The sequence below is a fragment of the Brugia malayi genome (genome assembly GCF_000002995.4).
Source record: "Brugia malayi strain FR3 genome assembly, contig: Bm_v4_ChrX_scaffold_001, whole genome shotgun sequence".
NCBI lineage: Eukaryota > Metazoa > Nematoda > Chromadorea > Rhabditida > Onchocercidae > Brugia > Brugia malayi.
This window is the reverse complement of record NW_025062479.1, coordinates 3,838,089-3,860,758: the sequence shown is the minus strand read 5'-3', so window position 1 is coordinate 3,860,758 and position 22,670 is coordinate 3,838,089. Positions and strand designations below refer to the sequence as shown.

Genomic DNA, 22,670 nt, shown 5'->3' with positions numbered 1-22,670 from the left:
CTGGAAATTTGTAGATTAAATAAATATATGCTTGGAAAAGATAACATTGCTATATTATGTTTACCGGTGTAGATTCCGGTTATATGTGCCGAACAATTAATTGAACGTTTCTAGATGGAATTTTCTTCTTGTTATTTACTAAAATAATCTCAAGAAATTGTAATAATAATTAGGCTAAATCTAAATCATTAGAAAAAAAAATCATTTGCTGTACCTGCTCTTCATTATGACTATGCATGGATTGCACATGGAACTCCGGTGGGACTTTGCATATATTAATAATGGATTTAACCCACACTTCTTACATAATCTATTTGCCACTTTCAGTGTTCCTCGCTATTGTTTTAAGGTTATTTATTGGTTGTTTTTTGCTTTCAGCTTCCGATAGTATTTTTTACCTAACTATACGGATTATTCTTGCATTGCGATAAGGTCAAATTGAATTATTTGTACGAGAAAATTTATTGTAATGAACTGTTAGACATCAACAATATTATGCGTCAAAAAATTATACAAGGATAAAATACATAAGAGAGTGACTTAAGTGTGAAATGGAACTCATTTTGTCAGCTGTTCAAGTTGGGAGAACTAAATTGTTGAGATGAGGTAACTAAGTAGCAACCAGCAAACTGGTTACTTTGGAACTGGGAAAATTTTCTTCCGTGTATTTTCCTAGATTCTAACATTGAAGAAAATGAAACAATTGAATATTAATTATACAATAGAGTATGTTCAAACAATACTGGTCGCAAATTCAGTTGAATCCATAATACGATTTGTTTGTCCACTAAGACGAGCATTTTCTGCAGATTCATTACTAGATGTTAAACTGTAATTAGCTGAATCATCTTGACGTGAACCGCCAATGCTAGCCTTAATTTGATATCGTGTCGACGTACTCCCACTAACAATTGTGGTGCGCGATGATTTTGGTTGCTGTTGAGCTCTCAACGTTCGATCTCGATCACTGTCTCCCAGATGTGATGTACCGTACTCAGAACCCAAATTACCGTGAAGATTAATAGTACCAGTTGTGCGGCTACTTACAAATCGTCCTCCGCTATAAATATTTCGTGAATTGGGCGATCCTGGCGTAGGTGCTTGTTGTGACGAACAGTTACTTGCACTGCCTTGACTAGTTAGTGTCGATGTGGGAGTGCAACACTGTTCCTGCTGAATTGTCGATGAAATCTGGAAATCTTCATGCTAAGATAAACTAATGTCACATTTGCTGAAATGAAATAATAATTCATTCATTCAGTCAGTGTGCCGTACCACTTTTTCAGGTGTAAAAAAAGATTTGCTTACAGTAAGCAATGCAAGTAGTGTTGTGGAACAAAATTTATCTTTGTCATCACATCAAACTTGTATTCAAAAACATTAGAAGCACACGAGCAGAACGTTAGAAGCATTCCTTTCATATTTTCAGGTAAATAATTGGAAAAATTCAAACTTCATTTGTTTATATTGTAGCATGAGAAGTTTGCATATTCATATTAGTATCAGATTACTATTTCAAAACGAAGTTATTAGTTGCATTTGTGAGAGAGAAAAAAAAAAGAAAAAAAGATATAGTAAAATAACAAACGAATCCTCAAAACGTAGCAACTCACGCCCATATGTACATAATCTTACTTTAAATATAAAAAACCTAAAAAAGAACAAGTACTACAGTAGTTGTGGTTATGAGACATTCCTCTTTGAAGGTATTCGATTTCATAAATTCTGACATAAAGTTATACGACTTTGTTGTATAGCTTTTAAATTATTATGTAAATTCTAACCAAAAAAAAAATGGACGCATATACTTACACTCATTCCTTTTGAAGCAATAATGGCTTAGAATTCCAATGGAATGACTTCTGTGGAAACAAATAAACGAACCTTATCATATGATGAGGGACACCAGTCCACTGCCTGAGAGCTCTGTGAAATTTGTCGCTGTTGTGACCAGTTTCCATAGATACATCCAGCACCACAGTTCTGTTGCTGTTGTTTGATATGCGAATCAACAGCAGGAATAACACTATTGAATGATGATAATTTTAGGTTGGGAGCTCTTTGATACGGCGAATGTTCCCTGGAAACTTTTTATGGCTTTTACCATGGTTTTAGATATGAACTCTTGGTATACAATTATAATTATTCAGAGATTTAAAAAGAGATTCCATTACTTTTTAATTAAACAGTTGATAGAGTGGAAGGGTTCAAAAAAAACTGCCAACCTGCTGGAAATAGATGTGCGTGTACCTAAACGATTTTCAGCGACGGGACTACTTCGGATTGAAAGCACTGAAGAAGTTGGCCCACTCTCCAACACATTCTGCGATGTATTAGTCTGAAATGATATAGCTAAAACTGGGCTAAGAGTTAGGTCTCATTTCTGTATTTTTTTTTTGGAAATGTATAGTCCAAATTTAAAACTGAAGAAAGAACCTGTGTTCTGTTATAAACAGTGTCCTTATTTCGACTCACTTGAGCTACTTGAGCAGCTTGAACAGCAGCTTGTTGTATTAATCGCTGATTCTAAAAAGCATGAGTCTAACTCCTAAAACATTATTCATATCACTCAAAAGAATGAAAACGTCTATAATTTTCAGATAATCAAAACTACCAACTTGTTACTTCTGGAAGATGACACAATTACATGGTACTAAAAAAAATAAAGAAAATTCATTTTGAACCTGAGGTCGACCATAAGTCGTATGTGTTCCATATGAAACACTCACATTTCCAAACCCAGTGTTAACTGCTCCGTCATCTTTGGAACCACGTCTTCGTGTTATTGTTTCTGTTTGTCCAGTCCGGCTTTTGAGAATTGAAGCATATGCTTCCTGTTGCTAAACAATGATTCCGCTGTAAGGAGAAACTACAAAACAGCTTGGAAAAAAAGTTTTGTCTGGGGAAAATCTGTTTTGAAACTGTCTACCGTCAAATTATGACAAAGCAGTACTATACTTCAAACTCCATGAAGCAAAATGTAGCAAGAACTATACGTATCTTTTAGATTTTGATAATTCCATTACCTCCCCTATTTCATTATTTATAAAAAGTTGAAAAGAAAGTTTATGTTCACCGTCAAAGGTGTGATATCAGAAGTATTGTTTTCAGTGCATGCGCTCATCGAATTTTGTAGGGATGGTCTTCGGGGATTTTGCATCATTTGCCGACTGCTACCGGATGCAAACTCCGATCCTTGAGCTCGCTAAAAAATTGAAAAGAGCGACTTCAGGGCAGTTTTTAGGAAAATCAGAATCAAGAAACCCAAAATTTCAATTTGAATCTTTAAGGAAAAAATCAAAGTAAACTTGCAAATGTGGAAAGCTCCAAAATTTCTACCAAAACCGACGTGCATAAATTTACAAACCTGGAATGTTGCAAACGTATTCCCGGGCATTGTTACATTTGCTGAAACTTTTGCCTCACTGGAATATTTGGGAATATTCATTATAATCCGCTGTCGCGATGGATACGTCATTTGTGATTGTATGGTATGAGAAATCTGCATATTAATGTAGAAAAGATTAAAATACCAATTCCTAAATTAACTTAAAGATTGGAATTAGAAAATTTTCTTTTACTAGTACTGTAGCATCGAAATTTTTATAGTAAGAAATGAACAAAATTTCGTCAACATGCCGTATGGTAAGCAGCAGTGGGTGATGAGTTTCCGTCGCTACTTTGCCGATGAACTGCAGATGGACCAAGCAGCCGATTCATTTCCAATGTTTCTTTTACACTTTCACATTGTGGAACTCTTCTGAAGAAGCACAGCATGAAAATCATAGAAATATCGTAAACAAAACAGTCAGTAGGTGGCCAAGTAAGTACGACTAAGTCATTTAAGTAAATAAGGAGAGGGAAAATTACAATAGCGAAGCACCAAAGAACCTCGTTGTGGGTGACTGCGTATTATTTCCTTTCAACCAGTAAATATCTTCGCTTGCAGTGCCAATCACGTTTTTCTGTGTTTGTCGTAATAATGACTTTTTAGCTATGGTATCATCCGTAAGATACATCTGGAATTCTAAGTGCGATAAAACATCATTTTTGCATTTAACACCCTCATCGACTTCAAATATCAAAATGCATGGAAGTTTGGAAACGAAGAAAATTAGTATTTCAGTAATAAAATTGAAACTTTTCATTAAGAAAACTTAAAAAATCAGAACCTACCTGGTCACCATGCATTAATATCAATGAATTTTTTAATTCAGATGGTTTCTTTTCCATGATTTTTTTGGGCGAAGCAATCATCGTTTGAGGCCCATTCTGCAACTTTTAATCAGAAAAGTTGTTCACAACACTTTCTTGTCATTCAATTAAAAAATAACACAATTAAGTTTCATCAAGTTACAAATCATGAGTTTGCTGGAAAATGGAAAAATTTTTATTATCTGTTCATCTTTAAATAATCATAAAACTTTTTGTAACGGACATTACCGTGTCTTCATCAGATATTATTACAACCAAAGCATAAATAAACTTAGGTTATTTATTACTTGCAAAGCAATAATTTCATGCACTTGATGAACAACTTTGAAATTCCAATCTCTTTTAAGTGTAAGTATAAGCCAGAGAATAATCCAAGCAAAGAGGAAAACAATATCAACAACGATACAAGATAACAATAACGCCTTTTCCTCATGCTGAAAATAAAATTCTTAGTTGATGACCTTTATTCCTATAGTAGCTTCCTCCTATAATTTTTCCTCATCCTAAATAAATGCAGCTTAAAATCCTGAATGAACAAGTTACTGAAGTTGTGTGAATCTAAAACACTTTTCACAATAATTAAAATTTAATAAAATGCTCCATAGGCAATAAACTATAGAACATTTTCTCTTCGTTTTTTTCTCACTCACTCTTCATATCTCATTTTCTTTACAGTAAAAAAAAAACCATTCAACCGAAGCATGCGATTATATAGTGAGATCTGTGAAAAAATACATAAGTAGATTACCTGATAGATAACCATATGGGCATATATAGTTGGAGCTTTGGTTATAACAATTAAAACAAGCAAAATTATTGCAAATATGTGAGGTGCATATCTAAATGATTTAAATCACTGACTTCAAGTACTTCAAAAAGGAATTCGAATTTTAGAGAAGTGTTTCACTGCAGAAATTGCCAGTAAAAGTTCATAATTTTTCTATAAGTATTATCTACATTGCAAAAACATGTCAAAACATACCCATCACAACATAGTCTCGCTTGTGGCACCTTGGATGAGCTTCGGAGACGATATTCTGAATACTCACTCTGCGCACCATTAATACTGCTAGTCTGATTTTGAAAGGCACTCTTTTGCCGCACATTTGACATACTTATCTGATAAAAATAATATATTTTCAGGGGCTTAGTCTCCAATGAAGGACTTTGATTTTTAAATTGTCAAAGATCTTAAAAAAAAAAGGAAATTCAGAGGCAACTTACAAAATATTTGCTGTAACCATACATATACAATGCAACAGGTGCAGTACTAATAAGCACAATCGTCATAACATAGGTGGCAATAATTGTGGATGGATGATAAATTTTTAAGGGACGTGAAGAAATCAAATATTGCCCTAAACCAGGTGACCTAACTAATTTGATAGTTATAATGAGATTTGAAATGAAAAGAAAATTTGAAAACAGGAGTCACTCCAACATTTAATGCCAAATAAAAATTTAATGAGAAACGATCACAATAAATCATTAAAAAAAAAAAATAAATAAATACATAAATAATTTGACATACCGAGACCGATCGGTCGGATACTAGAGTAGCTTGTTTCTTGTATACGATGAAGAACACTAAACCCGAGATAAGACCAAATGATTGTCGTCGAGTAAATCAATAAATGAAGAGAAAATATAAAACTAAATGGCTTGTTGGTATGCCAGAAAACTGCTGAATAAGTACACGTGTAGACGAATAGTGCAATCAGTAAATTGACGAATTCCAATGGTATGCCAAACAAACGAGCATGCATCAATACTGAATATTTTTATCATGTTGTCTTCTGAATTCTTATCAAATGATATCAGGTGAGATAGCTATCATTTAGACCATCTAACCCCATAATTTTTTTAGCTCTGGAGATAGTAGTAAAATCGAATTTTACTTGGTAATAAATTAGGACTGATTGGTGTAGCAGCCAAATCCTGTGCCGATATACGAAAACCCTGCAATCGATTATCGAGCATAGGCAGATTTGCCGCCAGTTGTCGAGCGCGCTGATACACGAAATCGAGTTCTGTGTTCAAAAAATCACCTGTAATTTTTGAAAGACATGATTATCAAGCAAAGTACTAATGTTGTGAAGCTCGTTAGTAATTTGAAAAGACTGAAAAAAATTTGATAATTCAAGTTATTTCGAAATTCAGAATTAGCGCCTACATTTAGTAAAGAGGAATATTAATTTTCGATCTCAAGATTGCCACTTAGTTCTGATGTTAGCAGACTAAATCTTTTATTTTTTAACATTTACCAAAGTCTTAGCAAACAACTGGAATGATAGAGCTCTTACTCCGAACAATTTCCAGCATTAATTAATAAAAGTATTCTGAAGCTTTTCAGAGGATTCGTGACGTCGCTCAGCTATGAAAGCGAAAGGAAGTGCAGAAATGGATCAGATGAACTATAATATCAATGCCCACTATATTTTCATGCTATGTACTTTTTATCAATTTTAAACTTGATATCAGAATTGAATGAAAGAGGTTATTAATACTGATCTCGTCGGTTAGATATATACTTAGTAATATTTATTGACCAATTTTAAAGTCAAAATGTTAAAAATATCAATTAACAACATGAAAAGCAGTCCGTATCATGTTACACCTACTTGTAATCGAATGCTTTATTTGGACAATTGACTTAGAAGATTAGAATGTTATGAAATTGCACTAATTTCAAATTCCTCCAAATATTGTCGTATTATTTTTCCTAATTTGTATATTACCAAAATTTTCCTATTTGCAACTGGTCAAGTAATTATTCTATCGATTCTGATAATGACTATATTCACAAACATTCGCTTGTGTTTGTAAGTGGTACCCAGTCAAATGAAAAAAAGACGTAAAATGAAGGAACGTCAATAAAGTACGGGAAGAGAAGCAATATCGAGTATTTCTAAGTTTTTTAAGTCGCATTCTCGACACTATTTTTTCCTTCAACTTCATGCGTCGTCTTTCGCTAGGCTTCTTTATCAAAAAAAAAAAAAAAAAAAAAAATGCGTTTTTGTGATAACACTGGCTATTTCACTATGTTTGCCGAAATCAAAAGGCGTTTGGCACTACCTGGTATGGGATATCTTTCATGTATATAAGGACATCAACGTATGAGGCATACTCAAATAACCAAATATATTCACCCATTAACACACACGTCACATATATATGTATAGAAAAGGATAAACTTAAAAAGTTGAAAATTCGGATCTTTGCATAATTACAATCGTTTAAAAATGGGCCAATTCTTTTTCCTTTTTTTCTCTAAAATGATTTCCCTAATATGGATTTAAAAAAATATCAGTTGTGTATGGTGCTAGAAGAGAAAACAAGTTTAGGTTTCAAAACTAAAAGGCAGTAATAATTTTACCGGAATTGATGAAGCCGTATCGATAAAGTTGTGATAACATCACTTGTTGGGCAAATAATTGAAAAAGCGCCATCGATAGATGAATAAGTTGTGGCAACGGTGGTGCATGCTGCCACAGTGACTTGATGCATCGCAAAAGTGAGCATCTTCCTGCAATACAGTAAACAAAGGTTAGATCCAATTCAATACTTTTGAACTGTAAAAATTCGACATAAAACAGTATAAAACTTTTTTTTAGCATTTTTTTTTTCTCAGCGTTGATTAGCATGGAACCTTTTCTATATGAATTCCGAGTAATTTCAATAACACGATCAATTCGAGCACCAAGTCGATCGTTATCGCCAGCAACATTGCCAGATTTGAATATTCCAAATGCCATAAACAATAGTAAACCAGGTATGCATGAGGAATACAGTACAACATAAACACTTAACCATAGGCTCGGATAGGCACCATGAGGCCATTTCATTTCCGAATATAACCGGTAACGTTCGAAACCAAGATAAATTAAGTAAGTCTGTAGAAGTACCATTACTATAGTGTACCATATAGACCAAAGTTGGTTTACACGGGCTCGAAATGAACACGGCATTGTAGATTATGTGGAAGCAACAGTTAAAGATGGCGCAATAAAGCTTTCAACTGATAATGATTTCAATCATTTCTTTTGGTTGTAACGAAATTTTCATCACTTTTTCTCATTCGACTGTAATACTGGAAAATGACTGCAGTAAGCATACTATCGAGTCCTTCATATAATTTGAAGTTTCATTCATTTCATTTCAAATTCCATAGTGTTATTTTCCAGAAGCAATTAATGGATGACAGTATTCACATATGTTAACACCAGAAATCAATTGTGTTCAACAAATACAGTATATTAGAGCGTTTCAGCAAATTATAATTAGTCATTACTTTTAAATTAATTCACTCAAGTAATCTGAAAATTTGTCGCATAATTATTAACAATCCACGAATAATTATTAGACATGATTTCGCAGGAAACAAGGTGGAAAGAAGGGAAACAATGATGAACTTGTGTTTCAACATAACATTAATAGACTCTGAAAAGAAAAGTAGAAATAAAGCAGTGTACGACAGTCGTTTGTTTTTCTTGATGACAGTGAATGCTTCAAATATGCCAATTCACTCATTTTAGTGAATTTTTAAACTGGACTAATTTCGGTTCATGTAAATCAGAAAAAGGAAGACAAACGAATGAAGCATAATGATTAATTATTTATTGGAAACTATGAAAATTTAATTAAAGGTAAGAATGACTGTTACAACTGAAAAATGAAACAATAAGTATGACAATCAGAAAAAAAGAAGATGGAAATAAGGGGAACGCACTGAGTGACTGATAAGCCTTGCAAAATAATATAGACAAGTAGAAAAATGAAAGCAAAGTAATGAAGAATTTGCAGTTTGCGAAGTAACAAAATTGAGTGTGAAGAAGAACATACATGTTTGAAAAGGAAACTTTCAACTGAAACAGGCGAAATGCCAATAAGCATAGACGAAATGGGAAGAAAACATTTGTGTTTTTGCGAGAGTGAAGTGACCATAGCGCTGCCCTGCTGCTAACACAAACAGCTTGCTGCATGAGATTACAGCTGAGGGAGAATGAGGATCGAGATGTCCGAGAAAGAAGAGTGTGCTGAGTTGAAGCTGCCGCCACTGCCACTTCTCGTTGGCAGAAGCGCCTGTCGTTGAGAAGCGCCTGTCCTTAGGGTCGACACCCAACGGTCCGTCCCGTCCCATTCCTCATCCTCAATTCCACTCTACACACTCTGCTCGTCAACCATTCCGAATGCATATTGAAATTCAACATAGTATACGCGAGCGAGTGCATAGTATTTACTGCTACCACCACTGGTGTTCCTTATTATCTGCTCTTTTGGGAACTAGTGATGCCGACAGGGTGGAGTGGACATTTGGTTGTCCGCTGTCCCTTGGTAGCGATCAGCCCTTGGTTATGCTGTAAATGAAGAACATTGCTGAACCCTTCTACAAACTGTACTCCTCCTAATTCCATATACTGAAAGGAGATATGATAGTAGTAATCAATGATGACATGTGAACAAGAATGTAAAGGACATAAATGTATTTTGTGGACAACGCAGATAATTAATATCTATCTGCACTCAATTTCTCGAGCGACCATTAACAAACTTCACGCTAATAGCAAGCAAGAATGTTGCAAATTGTACCGATTTATCTTCTTACGCAAATTCTTTCTTCATAATGATAGAACGTACATCGAACGTAGTCTTCTGTCCCATATATAATACTGATAGCTTCAAGTGTTAAACATTAACCAATATTGCGCTTGATTTAATTCCACACAATTTAGCTTTGATATTCCCGCAAATTAATAAAGCTTCTAAGTTGAATTTCTTGGGGAATCGAATTTTCCGATGTTAGTTAAAACGGCGAAGTACTAGCTGTTCTTTAAGATATATTAAAAAATGATTCATTATGGAGCACAAATTTGAGATGTTTGATTAGCGTCCATTAGATATTTGAGAAAAAACAATTCATAAAATATTAAATTTGCTTCTAATTTTTTCTTTTTTTTTAAAGAAATAGATAAGAGTATCACGCAAGTCAAAGCTACCAAATAGCTCAGTGATCTAATCATGGAAAGAGAAAAAGCATTTGGAGATTTAAGTAAGAAAGAAAAAGCACAAGAAACTTGGAAACTTTAGTTTTTTAAAAAAAATTTATGATATTGTCGGAACAATCAGCTGAAAGAGAAAACCCATAAAATGTTTAGTACCGAATTTTGAATAGCACTTAACTGATACTAAACCGTTAGATTGCAGTAGAAAATGAAGGCAAACAAGTAATGAAAAAATCGTAAACAAATCGGTAAATAAGAATTGCCAGGATAGAATCACAAAGCAAAACAATTCTTTTCAATCTTGCATTCCAACTTTTAATTCTGATTATCAACATATCAAAAATGAAATGATAGATGAAACTAACACACATTAACGAATAGCATTCGTAGTAAAACGATGTTTCAACATAAACCCTATCTTTCTTGGTAGACTTACATTTTATGCTAAACCCATCGAAAACAGTTGGCAAAGCTGTCTGCATACAAGGTAGAACAAATTCACAGCAATTTTCCCATGAAATAAAAAATTGTGATCGGGTAAATGGAAACATTTTCACATTTGGAAACGATTTATTTTCTATGTCCATACTTAGCGTCGTTGTTGTTATTGTTTAGAATACCCGACTCATTTATCCACACACCTTGCATCAGCATATAAACTTCAATTTTAGTAATCGATCCCATGCCATAATACTGTATTGAAATACTTAAATCAAACTGCTGATGAGGAAATACTGCCCTAGTGCTCAACAGTACTGTCATCATTATCGCTTTCATATAAATCTTGAAAATAAGAGGATTTTTCTTGATTCATGCCTTCACTTTGAAGATCTTTTTTACTTGCTTTCTTATTGGAAAATAATTGACAATGGTGGTTGTATGCTCGTATATATGCTTTTAGGCGTCAGTTATTTCAAATAATTCCTTTGAGGTATCAATAGCATAAGAGAAGTAAAGACTTATTTCACCTCATTTTTTTCATATATATATATAAGTGAAAGTTTTCTCACTTCATTACCAAGCAGTTTTTTTTTTTTTTTTTTTTCTTTTTAAAATATATTTTCGACAATTGTGCATATCGATTCATTCCATTTAGCTCAATTAGGCTAATTATATAAATCAGGTCCTCACACCGTACTGTCAAAATAATTGTGAGCCAAACTTCAAATTGTTGGTAAAAAAAAGTGGTTGAAATGGCTAATAAAAAAATAAGTGTCACTTCTAAGGAGTTTTAGAATTAGGAAGTTATGACCAATTAAAACCCGAAAAACTTCTTTCACTAGATTGATTTTCATTTGCATGCAATATCAATTAAAAAAATGATAGTTAATGACTATTGTAACCTATTTTTTTGATACATCTAAATTAGTAAGTAATATTTCATCAATATTTTATTCCTGTAAAATTGGATTATTCTTTCTAAATGCTGTTTAAAAGAAGAAATTATGCGTTAAACAAATGGAAAATTGATTCACAGAGGTCTTTCATTCATTCTTTTTTCCATTCAGTGTGTTGTATCATTTTTAGTTTCGTATCATAACTACAAAACCAATAGCCCATGATACTGAACAAATAATGAATCTGATTCGTTCTCACCATTTCTTATCATTTCTTATCCACTAAAGCATTCATTCAGAAAGACTGCTTTATTGGGGAAGAACGCTATGTTAAATTTTTATTTATACTACATATTTGTTGACGAATTTTTTGTGAAATTTATTGGGTGATCCATTTCTGAAAACTTATTTTTAATCAGCTTTGGAATGTGTTTTTCGTAATGAAATTGAAAAGGGAATGACTTGTAGTTTGCATTTTGCTCTTGATGACTTGCCAATCGTCAATGGAAATAGGTAGCTAAGGTAAGAAGAGTTTGATAATTCTTTACCTAGTTTGTAATCCCTCACACCAAAAATTATACTGACCTTGGATGTGTTGTTCGAAATTCTATGTATGCATATTCGAAGTTTTTCAACTTGTGTTCATAAGAAATTGTGACCAACCAAAAAAATAACCATTTCATATGCCTCGTGTTAGCTATGAACACAACCCAGTTCAAAGTAATTGTTAAGAATTAGAATACTCATCCGTTAAATCAGTTCATCAATGATCCACTAAGACTGACTTCAATTATATCATGCCATTGGGATTAACCTATCTAACTTTTCTTATTAATCTATACACCTCCTAATACATATTATTACAGCACAGCTGTAGTCCAAACTACGCATTATATATATTATGCCTGTGGATAGAACTATAAACGAATAGTGGTTCTACTTTAATTTCAACATGGAATATGTTAACCGACAGACAAACTGGAGTATGTCAAATTTCCAGAATCAGATTTCCAGCAGATAACAGCAACCTTGTTTAGAACATCGTCAACGCTAGGAAATATGCGCATAACATAACCTTACGGTAATGATCCAATTATATACTACACATAAATCTTATAGTTTCGTATCTCATCCGTCAACACTAAAATTTCATGTGATTTTTTTAGACTTCAGAAGTATGAAGAGAAAATTCCATTTACAACTAAATGGGCCTTAAAGGTTATAAAAACAATGGTCTAATATAAAGTCATGAATATTTTCAGCCAGTTCTGAAGTTTCAAAGTGTCGGTAAGCAATAGGCATCCGCCACTTCATCGTAACGAAGAGACTCAATAACTGATAAGTAAAACCTCACTGCTTATATGCAAAGTTTTCAACTTAAAAAGTTGAAACACTTTCATATTTATCAAGTGAATTCATAATGGAAGCTTTAAATGCTAAATGTTCAAATCTGGAATAGTCCAAAAGAAACTTCAACTACAAATATCATAAATAACTCTTCAACTTTAATGGAGGTTTCTAGCACCTTTGATCGTGCAGTATGAAGCGAAAATTACTAAAATAAATCGCAAGTCTCTTCAAGAGAAGGCTCTACTACTCATTTTATACTAAAAGTGAGTTGAAAAATTTGAAATGCTTCTGACAAGAAAAGATACTGATCACAAATTTTCATTAGTGGAACTTTTCAATAAAATTAGAGATCAGAAGCCCAACATTTTTAGACAACAAACAATATATAAATAGAATTTCCTAGACTGTAACACAATGTTGGCGAACTGCCAATTCATTAGTACGACACGAAATAAAACAATATGAAACGAAACAAAACACCTGAATTTTGCACAATTTGATAGAATAAAACAATGTTGGTATCCTACAACAACAAAGCGCAATAAGATGTGTACTAATACAATAATATTGTAAACGATATTCACAATCTATTCATGATTTCAGCCCTTGGGGTGAATTATAAGTTAAAGACATCGTTTGCAAAATATCATCAAAGTAGAGAAATAAACAACAAAATAAAACGATGCCGGGACTGGTAAATTTAAGAGATAGATATGCATATGGACTTCAGAAGCCTGAAACGTTACCGGAGCACTTAAAAAGTGCCAATTTCAACCACACTTTAGATGAAGCATTTAATTTTATGGGATGAATAAATTAATAACTTGATGAAATGAAAACGAATTTTAGATGACAATAGAGAATTATGACACAAAGAATAGGAAAAATAAATAAATAATGGCCAAAAAATAATTTGAAAGACTCCGTACCGCTGTCATTTTACAGTTTCCAAACCTCTCTCACCCTCCTCCCGGAAGAGCAGCAATTTTTTCATAGACCAAACTGTGTGAAATATTCTAAAATGAAAAAAAAAAGTACAAATAGCACAAAATGAAAGGACAAAGAAATACAAATATTACAAAATAAAAAGACGAAAAATACAAATACTACAAAATAAAAACAAATAAAAAAAAGTAGACAGTAATATTGTTAATATCGAAGCAAAACGGATAGACATCAACTATTGTTTCAGCTTGCAAAAGTATTACATAAGAACCACAGATACTAAATGTTAAATTATCAGCATTGCCTATCAAAGAAAGACTGCAAAAAAATTGCAAGGCAGTTTTTTGACAGCGATCCTGCATAAATGATTAACAGTGCGTCATATTCATAAAATGATTCAACCCTGAAAAAAGTTTCACTAAGCCAATTAGTCTTGCGCATTAGTTCCGATGTTTTCATTTGTCTACAGCTTTTAGTTTTTGCATTTCACTAATGAAAAAAAAAGTCATTAAGTAAACCAAAAAGGCTAATTGCCAAATACATAATACTAAATATCCTTAACTAACTGAGACCCGTTACTATTTGCTGAATGCCTAAACCTTCTCCAACAACAAATTTGCAGTTGAACGACGAAATTAATTACGGATCCAATCAAACTCTAGCCAATAAATGGAAGATGTTACCTCGCTTAAAGGCATGTTCGAAAAAAATTTGTGTTCTGTTTGTTTACACAAAAAAGCAAGGAAAACAAAATTTCGAAAACATCAAGAAAATACGAAAAATCCACCTAGCTAGAAAAGTATTTGTTTTTAAAATTATGAAAGTTTCTGCCCAGTCTCACTGCTGACTTAAATTGGTAAATAATGACAATATATAACGAAGCTGGATGGTATAACTACATCGAAGTTTACCGTATTGTAGAAAGTGAAATTTATGAGCAGAAAAGTTATTCGGCAAAGGATAACCACTTCGGTGGTTGCGTAGCACGAGGTGTTGTCAGATACTTCGAACAATCAGGTTCACGTTGACGACGACTTGTTGAATGCTGAAGAAAACAAATGAAAGCCAGTACTGAGATAAGGGAAAAAGTATTTCTTGCGCAGATATGACAAATATTACCAGATGAGACAAACAGATGCATGAATAAACATTTTGTAAACAAAATCACTTACTCGGCTGGGCTCATCTACTGAACAGCTACTACTTCGCCTCTCTTTGCGACCAGAATCGTTCATGAATTTTTTGAACATATCCTGAAACAGGCAAAAATAGTAAAACCATAAGGTAACGAAATTTTTATAATGAAATTCTCCGCGAAATCAAACTTCGTTATCGGAATTCGGCTCTAGAGATGACAGACGCGCAACGGATGAACTCCTTAGTATTGAAATTTTGGGCCCATGTACTGGTTCTTTCTGCCAAGCTGGAGGTTCTCGTTTTGCACTAGAAGCTGCTGCTTCTAATCGTGCACGTGTACTAAAAAGCAAGTAAAAACAATTCAGAAAAACTGAAAATAATTCCTACAAACAACCTTCCAAAATCCGAACAGAATCTGATCACGATTACACTTACGCATAGACCACATGACGAACGTCCGTACTGGGGTCATAATTATCTTTTAAACGCATCGTCAAGTCATACACCTCGTCTGTATCCAACGCCTCTTTTTCATGTAAAGCAGTGAGATGAAATACCCAAGCGTTTTGAAAATTATTTTGCAAGATATCTTGCCGATGCTTTTGCAGGAAAAGTCGCTGGAAAATATGCCGAACTTTTAATAAACAATTATACAAAATTCAAATCATCGATAAATATAACAAGCTATGGAAAATGATCTGTGCAAAAAAAAAAACTGTAATTAAAAGCATCGAAATACACTTACGCAAGTGCGATATGTGTGACAACGACCAAGTGGCTTGTGATTAAGATTGAGAAGAAAAATACTCCACAACGACATAAAATCCTTCTCAACACGTGACAAATCGAGAAAATCTTCAATCTGCTAAAAAGAAATAACAACGAGTGAGATGTTTATATACTCAAGCATTAAAAATTTTGTAAACTTTGCATAAAATAGCATTAAAACAGGCTGCAATACTTGCTCTGATAATGAATTCTCGTAACCATTCTTGATCCGTCTGCTTCGTTGATATTTGCGTGCATTTCATTAAAGGATGCCTGCTGCGGAAACCGAAATATGCCCTACAAATTACTTACCATGTTAATAAAAATTATGGAAATGAAGTATTTTATTCAAGCAAGAAATACATGCACTTTATTTTATTTACGCCGGAAGAAATGTTTAAAAATAACGAGCTTACGCATTATTTCCCTTTGTAGCACGTCTTTCTCGATCAGCTTGCATGAAAAAAATGCTAAGATCCTTTGGCATTTTACGAATAGCTCTTGCTTCAACTCTGAAACAATGATGAACTGCTCTCTAGATTCAAAAAAATGTTTGAAAAGGTGAAAAAACTAACTTGTGAACAATGTAAGTGAGGCGATCACTGGGAATACAATGTTGTGGTATAACTCTATTACGAGAAGTTGTGTACTGCCGAACCAATGAACCTTCATACGAGCCGTCGAAATGTTTGCGAACGAACACATCAATGAAAACCGGTGCACCGTTATTTATAACAGCTGTCTGCCGTGCATCACCCTACACAAGCATTTAATATAAATTAATCCAACTTATATTAAATTAATTTAATATAGCTTAGATGCAACAAAACATGAAATTACCCAAATCAAAAATGCAAATTTCTTTTAATAGTTATGAGTATTGTGACAAGAGAATGAAGAAAATATCCAACATAGCGTTCAATAACCTTATTTAAAAATTGTTATAAAAAAAATCAAGAACGCACTCTGTATACTATGTCAAGTCGTGGGTAACTTGTTCTCATGTGAAGTAGCAAAGCAAACATATCAGGAAATGTTCCAAGGCAGAAAAAACATTTGTTGGCCGGAGAAACAAAGCGTGTAACGATTCCATTACCATCCGGTTCGGGATATCCTTCATAATGCAGTTCGGGAACTGTAACCTGAAAATAGCAGACATATTGCTTGGATTATCAGATATGAAAGCTAAATAATTAAATTTACAAAAAGATTCCTGAAAGATATTAAAAACGGTTACTTTATCGTCGGGAGCAACAGATTTGGGCGGCACAATTTTAGAACATTTCTCAAATTTGGATGCTAAACTATCAACCATAGCAGCCAAGGGTTTATCTCGACGTGGAACATCCAAACGATATTTAGTAGGCGATGATGGAAATGACTTTGGTGAAGATTTAGGTGAAGTCAGAGGTTTGGAAAATAATCGTCCATTCAAAACCTTTCCTGGAGAAACTTCTTTCAACGGAGAACAATGTCCTGAAATTGTTTCATGTATACAACAGAATATTATTTCCTAAAAATGAAATAATATACTCTTCAATTCCAAAAAGAAAAAAAGAAAAAAAGAAAAAAAAAAAAAAAAAAAAAAAAAACTGACTTCTACCACCATTTACAGCAGTTTCAACGTTAGCATTTGAATTCAGCAGCTCACTTTTTACCAAATCTGATGAAGTTTCGGAACAAAGTAGATGCTTGCTTTCCGGAAAACTAGTATTCGGTTCGTCATTGTATCTCGTAATAAAGCGATAGCTATAAAACATAAACAGACAGTATACAAATTTATGTAACATAGACATACAGTCCAGCTACCAAAAAATGAAATAAAGCATACCATATTTGCTTAGGAAATTTTAGCGACATTTCTCGCTTGAACCGTGATTTCATATACTCTTCAAAACCCTGAAAGATAAATGTTTTAAAATATGCAACACTTTCGTGTTGAATAATTTAAATAGAATGAGTGCAAAAGAGATCTTTATTAGAATAAAGTGGACTACACTGTCATCTCTTTGAAGTCCGGTTTCTGCTGATGCAAAGCTATGTATGGATTCCTTTGCTGACATCTCACTGTTTTGATGACAACGGTCTATACAGCCTGTTGAAACAGATGTGGCGAAACCTAAATTAATTTATATCTGGAGGCATAGTTCTACTTCACTTCAAAAAAAAAAAAAAAAGATAATAGTCCAATTTTACAAAATCACACACAAGTATGCCATGAAGATTTAATTATGTACGTACTTGAACAACTTCTTGTTTCATCATCGTCTTCTGATGAACTCGATTCCCCACTATTATCTGGCACAATCGACATGCGTACGAATGGGCTCATATGCATTTTCTGAATGTCAACAACTGTCATTTAATATGTTCCCCGGTCCTTGCAAAGGATTTATCAGTCAATAGTAAAAAATGAAGAAAATGCGGAAGATGTTACCTTCCCTAAATCGATAAGTTTCTTCGTCAAATTTTTCTCCGAACGCCACCTGTCATCTAAACTAAGAAAAGAATCCGGGCTGAAAAAATTTGGACACAGTTTTTATCATAATCATATGCAAACTGTGAAAGTAGTAAAAAACACAATATCAAAAGCAAAGGTTCTTCTAAAAAAGAATGAAGACTAACATCAGGGTAATGCTACCATGGCCGTATATTAAACCGTCAGACGTTTCGCCTTTTGCAACAGAAGATATGCAACGTGCACCATACATCGTTATTGAACCTTCACTATTCTTTAATTTATCAGGCGAAGAAAGGCAGCTTATACGTCGGGTAACCTTAAATAATGAAAAGAATAAAACATCAATAAACCGTCAGATTTTTCGCTATGTCACACTTAATTCTTTCATCTACACAGTTACTATACCAAAGCCTAGTATTTTGGCTCACAGCGACCTTCACTGTTTGAAATTTCGATCGATTATTCGCTTTCTCGATCCATTATGATATTTTACTATATTTTACTTCCTTTGAAGTAACAATAAGCCACACAAAACTGCGATAAAAGTATTTCCACAACTTCTCGGTACACTTACATGGACGACTGTTTTCGAATCTTTGTCTATCAGTCTTGATGGAACACTTCTTAATGATTTTCCTCCTAAAATATGAGCGAATTCTTCTCCCGAAAACGTAACACGAATGATCACATAATCATTCCTGCAAAACAAACTGATACTTCAAAAATGATACTGAATAAGTGAATGTAGTCAGTCCTATTAAACTTGTCCCAAATATCTTTGTTACTCCAAATTACTTCATCAGTCAACCCAAAAAATGTACCTTTGTCTTCCACTGCAATGCAACGGGCAACCAATAGATAATGGTAAATCTATTGCAACAGGTTCACCACGAGTATTTATCTGCATTTGTACTGTAGCAGAAGGAAGTCGCATCTAGATAACTTTACTTCACATTTCTGCATATGATAATTTCTCATAACAGACTAATATTGTAATTAACAACATAAAATGCAACAAAAAAAAATGCACTGAGAAAAATAAAACTTACGATCTCGCTAAAGACACCATCGACTTCACTTGAAAGGTACACCGTAATAACGGCATGTCGATTACCTACAAATAATTGTCATTACTGCTCATTTCATAATTACAAAGAGATGGAAATACCAACAAAAATTACCTGGTAATTCTTTGTTTCGAACATCAATAAATTTGATCATTGAGGTAGCATGTGAGCAATTAACATGTCTTCTTGTTTCCTTTGACAAAGCATCCTTACCACTCCCTTTTCTGCTATCTTCATCCTGCTTTAAGACACGCACCAAATATGAGACAGCTGCTGAACCTGATGATTTTGTTTTTGGATTCTGAAACATAACTTATATATGCATCACAAGCATCTAAACCGAAAGGTGGAAAAGAAATCAGGGGGAAAATTTAAACAGTATATAAAAATTTGAGAATGAGTATGCAGCAAAAAAAAGGAAAGAAAATAGTACATGGAAAGTCGACACCTTTTTTAATATTTCATTCCTCCGCCTGATTGCATGAAGTATATTCATGAGATTTTCGTGTTTGCGTAACTTCGCCTTCATTCCAGTTTTTCCAATAGCAGCTGGTGGACAAAGGGGAGGCATGCAATCATCTCCTACTGCTATCGACTGCTACAATAATACAAATACAATGAACACATACTTAGAATGGGGAAGTTATAACTTCCATAAATGGACTGAAAATTTTTCGTAGTTATTATAAGAGCGAAAATTAATTAAAAATAATCTCTCAACTTACAGCAGATCGTCTCATGTATATCAAATTTCTTTTTAAGAAAGGCCTATATACTGGTCTAGCGCTACCAACTTGCGTATCCGGCAGTGACATGTATCGATAAAGTCGAATAGCCTCTGCAAAAAAATTTTCGAATGTTTTAAAGAAGTAAATTTTGCATTAGCAATGAAGAAAGAAAGAAGAAAATACACTGATAACATTAAAGGCGCAAATAAGCAGCAAGTGATAACGAACTTTTGAAGTGCTGCTCCAAATCGGAATCTGTTTTCTTCTGAGGTTGTCGTTCTGTCAGCGCATCATGTGAAGTGTCCTGCTATCATGAAGCGAATAAAGCAAATGATTTCATACAGACAAATGACCTTTGCGACCTTAATTTTTATAAGAACCTTCCTAAAATGACGGCACATATGATGGCACAGTGTCTTCATAAATTTTGGAGGGACATAAATATCAGGATTCATCTGAATAGTTCTATACAATACCTTAGCCACATTATTCTGTTGCGTAATTTCTTTAATTTCCGATGCAACATTACCAACAACTATTTCCACGCTTTTAATATCATTCTTGCTATGACACAAGCGAGTTCGTTTGGCATTCACAGGTCCTGAGTTACTACTTGCAGTATCACTATCACTATCGTCATCTCTACCGCGACGTCCTTTTTTTCCTGAATCCATTAAAAGTAAGCAATATTAGATAATAATGAAGTTAAATAGATAAAAATAATGGAATCTGCTCACAGACTCACGAAATATTCTATTACTTTGTTTGTCACTCAGACCAAATATGAAAAAATCAACTGCTATAAAACTACAGGTTACTTGCTGCGGCAGTGGATGGTACTGCTGGAAGAGGAGGTATGATAAGTGCTGCTGAGCCCCGCCGCGAGCGTACTGGTGCAAAATCGGGTGTATAGCGAGTCTTCTCTGTCGTTATTCCATTGCTCTGTTGCCTAAAGAACATGTTTAAATCTACTTTCTTATAATTATCTTATAATATCAGCTATGAATCGTTATCAGACTATCAAAACCTTCTAAAAAGAAAGTTTCAGAAGGATAAACTGCTTGCTAAGCATTAATGAGTACAACAAGGCAGCAAGGATAAGCGCTTTCTATATTTATTTCAACAACAAACAGATCACAGCATAAAGCAACTTCCAGAAATGTAGTAAACGTAAAGCAACAAGTAACCTGGTTTTATAGGGTGAAGTTGAAGCGTACGTTCTACAACCACTTGGACTACTTTTCAGCTCTGCTGCAGCCGTACTCCGAGTCTCCGTTCTACGAGGTTCTGTTGGAAGGGTCTCATTTTACTAATTTCCAGTTTGTTAATTCAGAATCATTGCAACAGATTACTTTTAAATAGCAGTGAAATAACACAAAAACCTTACCAGCTTGACATCGAGTGTTCCCCTTCTCAGGGCTCATCGTACCTCGCTGAATTACAACACATTCAGCGACCAATAGGCAGACATACCTGGAACAATCTAGGAATATTTAGAACGATTTATCTATCGGCCCAAGAGAAACGACCAAAAATACTATGAAGTAGGATAATAACTACAAATCTGTGACGTCTACTTAACAACACTCACACAAATTGGTACTATACCTCACGCAACTTTCGTCAAACAGTCATTGCGTAACATCCTCCCACTCATTTCCATGCTATGCAGTATAATGGAAATGGTAAATGCCACCTGCGTTGCGTGCATATTTCGCTTTAGGACCAACGCGCTCGCGTCAAATTTTTGAACGCTTTCTTCCATCGAATTGTTTAAGAAATATCTTGCTACATAAAAAAAGCCAGTTGTTACGTACGCCAGTTATTATGTACGTATATATATGTATATACGTCGATTTGTGTATGTCATTTTATCGTTTGATATAAATATCTACCGTTTTTCATCCTGACTTACTGGTAGCAAAATCGTAAGTGACGATAAAATGCTTTTAGTTTTGAACCGAAAAAGAATTCGGAAAAGCTGGCAAATATCTGGCAAATTGCTAGTAAGCTAAGCATCGCAAAAAATCTGCGTAAGGCTTGTAGTAAAACATGAAAATTCAGTTAAGCATAAGACATTTTTAGTGAATAATTTAGGAGTACAGCTCTCGACATCTCTAGTCTCGGTGCTGAATCTTTCTTCTTAAAGTTGGGTTGTTCCATTGATCTTGATGAGAAGATCAAGACGACTATACATATGATGTCAATATGTATCCAAATTGTATGTAGCTCATAAAGATATTCGCAGGTAACGTCTTATTTCTATTCCTCGTCAAGTTTTCATATGATCAGACCATGAACACAATTAATTACTGTCTTCCAGATTTTTTGAGAGCATTAATTTTAGTTCATTATGAATCAGTGTTGGATTGATCATCACTTATTGCTATTTGTGTTCCATATCATTTCAGTTAGAAGTTATGTGTTAACAGAGTGATTCGGAAAGGGATAGATTGTGTAACACAGTTTAATAGCTTATTTAATTAGAAAAAAAAGTGAGTACATGAGGGTCTGAGATTTATACAACGACGGTCTTTAATCCTGCAGGGTATGTTGTTATTCTTATTTGCCAGCAATTTACAAATCAGCCGATTAACGGATGAGCTGGAATTTGATCAGAATTTTCTTGGGAGCTTATTCAACTTCAATCAATCAGTGGT

At 33.9% G+C, this 22,670-nt stretch overlaps 2 protein-coding genes across 3 annotated transcripts; both read right to left on the bottom strand.

Annotated features, from left to right (window-relative positions):
* Window positions 1-732: 732 nt before the first annotated feature.
* Bm10949 (Uncharacterized protein) lies at window positions 733-8,183 on the bottom strand (the record flags this gene model as incomplete). The annotated part of the gene is made up of 18 exons (XM_043073531.1): window positions 733-1,191; window positions 1,885-2,080; window positions 2,226-2,338; window positions 2,437-2,526; window positions 2,685-2,840; window positions 3,077-3,205; window positions 3,368-3,502; window positions 3,694-3,760; window positions 3,892-4,019; window positions 4,177-4,272; window positions 4,503-4,649; window positions 4,964-5,054; window positions 5,198-5,334; window positions 5,440-5,573; window positions 5,747-5,986; window positions 6,114-6,263; window positions 7,592-7,741; window positions 7,865-8,183. The coding sequence occupies 18 exons, from the start codon at window positions 8,181-8,183 to the stop codon at window positions 733-735; spliced, it is 2,937 nt and encodes a 978-aa protein (XP_042929465.1).
* A 6,612-nt stretch (window positions 8,184-14,795) lies between these two features.
* Window positions 14,796-21,434, bottom strand: Bm10947 (Uncharacterized protein; the record flags this gene model as incomplete). 2 transcript variants are annotated; one of them, XM_043073529.1, is made up of 27 exons in its annotated part: window positions 14,796-14,894; window positions 15,022-15,102; window positions 15,175-15,325; window positions 15,422-15,603; window positions 15,732-15,851; window positions 15,952-16,051; window positions 16,171-16,266; window positions 16,330-16,511; window positions 16,720-16,896; window positions 16,992-17,230; window positions 17,352-17,503; window positions 17,586-17,653; window positions 17,752-17,873; window positions 17,996-18,095; window positions 18,192-18,270; window positions 18,380-18,531; window positions 18,790-18,913; window positions 19,037-19,149; window positions 19,265-19,329; window positions 19,397-19,583; window positions 19,731-19,880; window positions 20,008-20,120; window positions 20,239-20,317; window positions 20,487-20,674; window positions 20,829-20,959; window positions 21,198-21,297; window positions 21,398-21,434. In XM_043073529.1, 27 exons carry the CDS (start codon window positions 21,432-21,434, stop codon window positions 14,796-14,798), a joined length of 3,387 nt encoding a protein of 1,128 aa, XP_042929463.1. The 2 variants fall into 2 exon arrangements, with proteins under 2 accessions (XP_042929463.1, XP_042929464.1); XM_043073530.1 differs by having other exon boundaries at window positions 20,239-20,314.
* Between the last annotated feature and the right edge of the window lie 1,236 nt (window positions 21,435-22,670).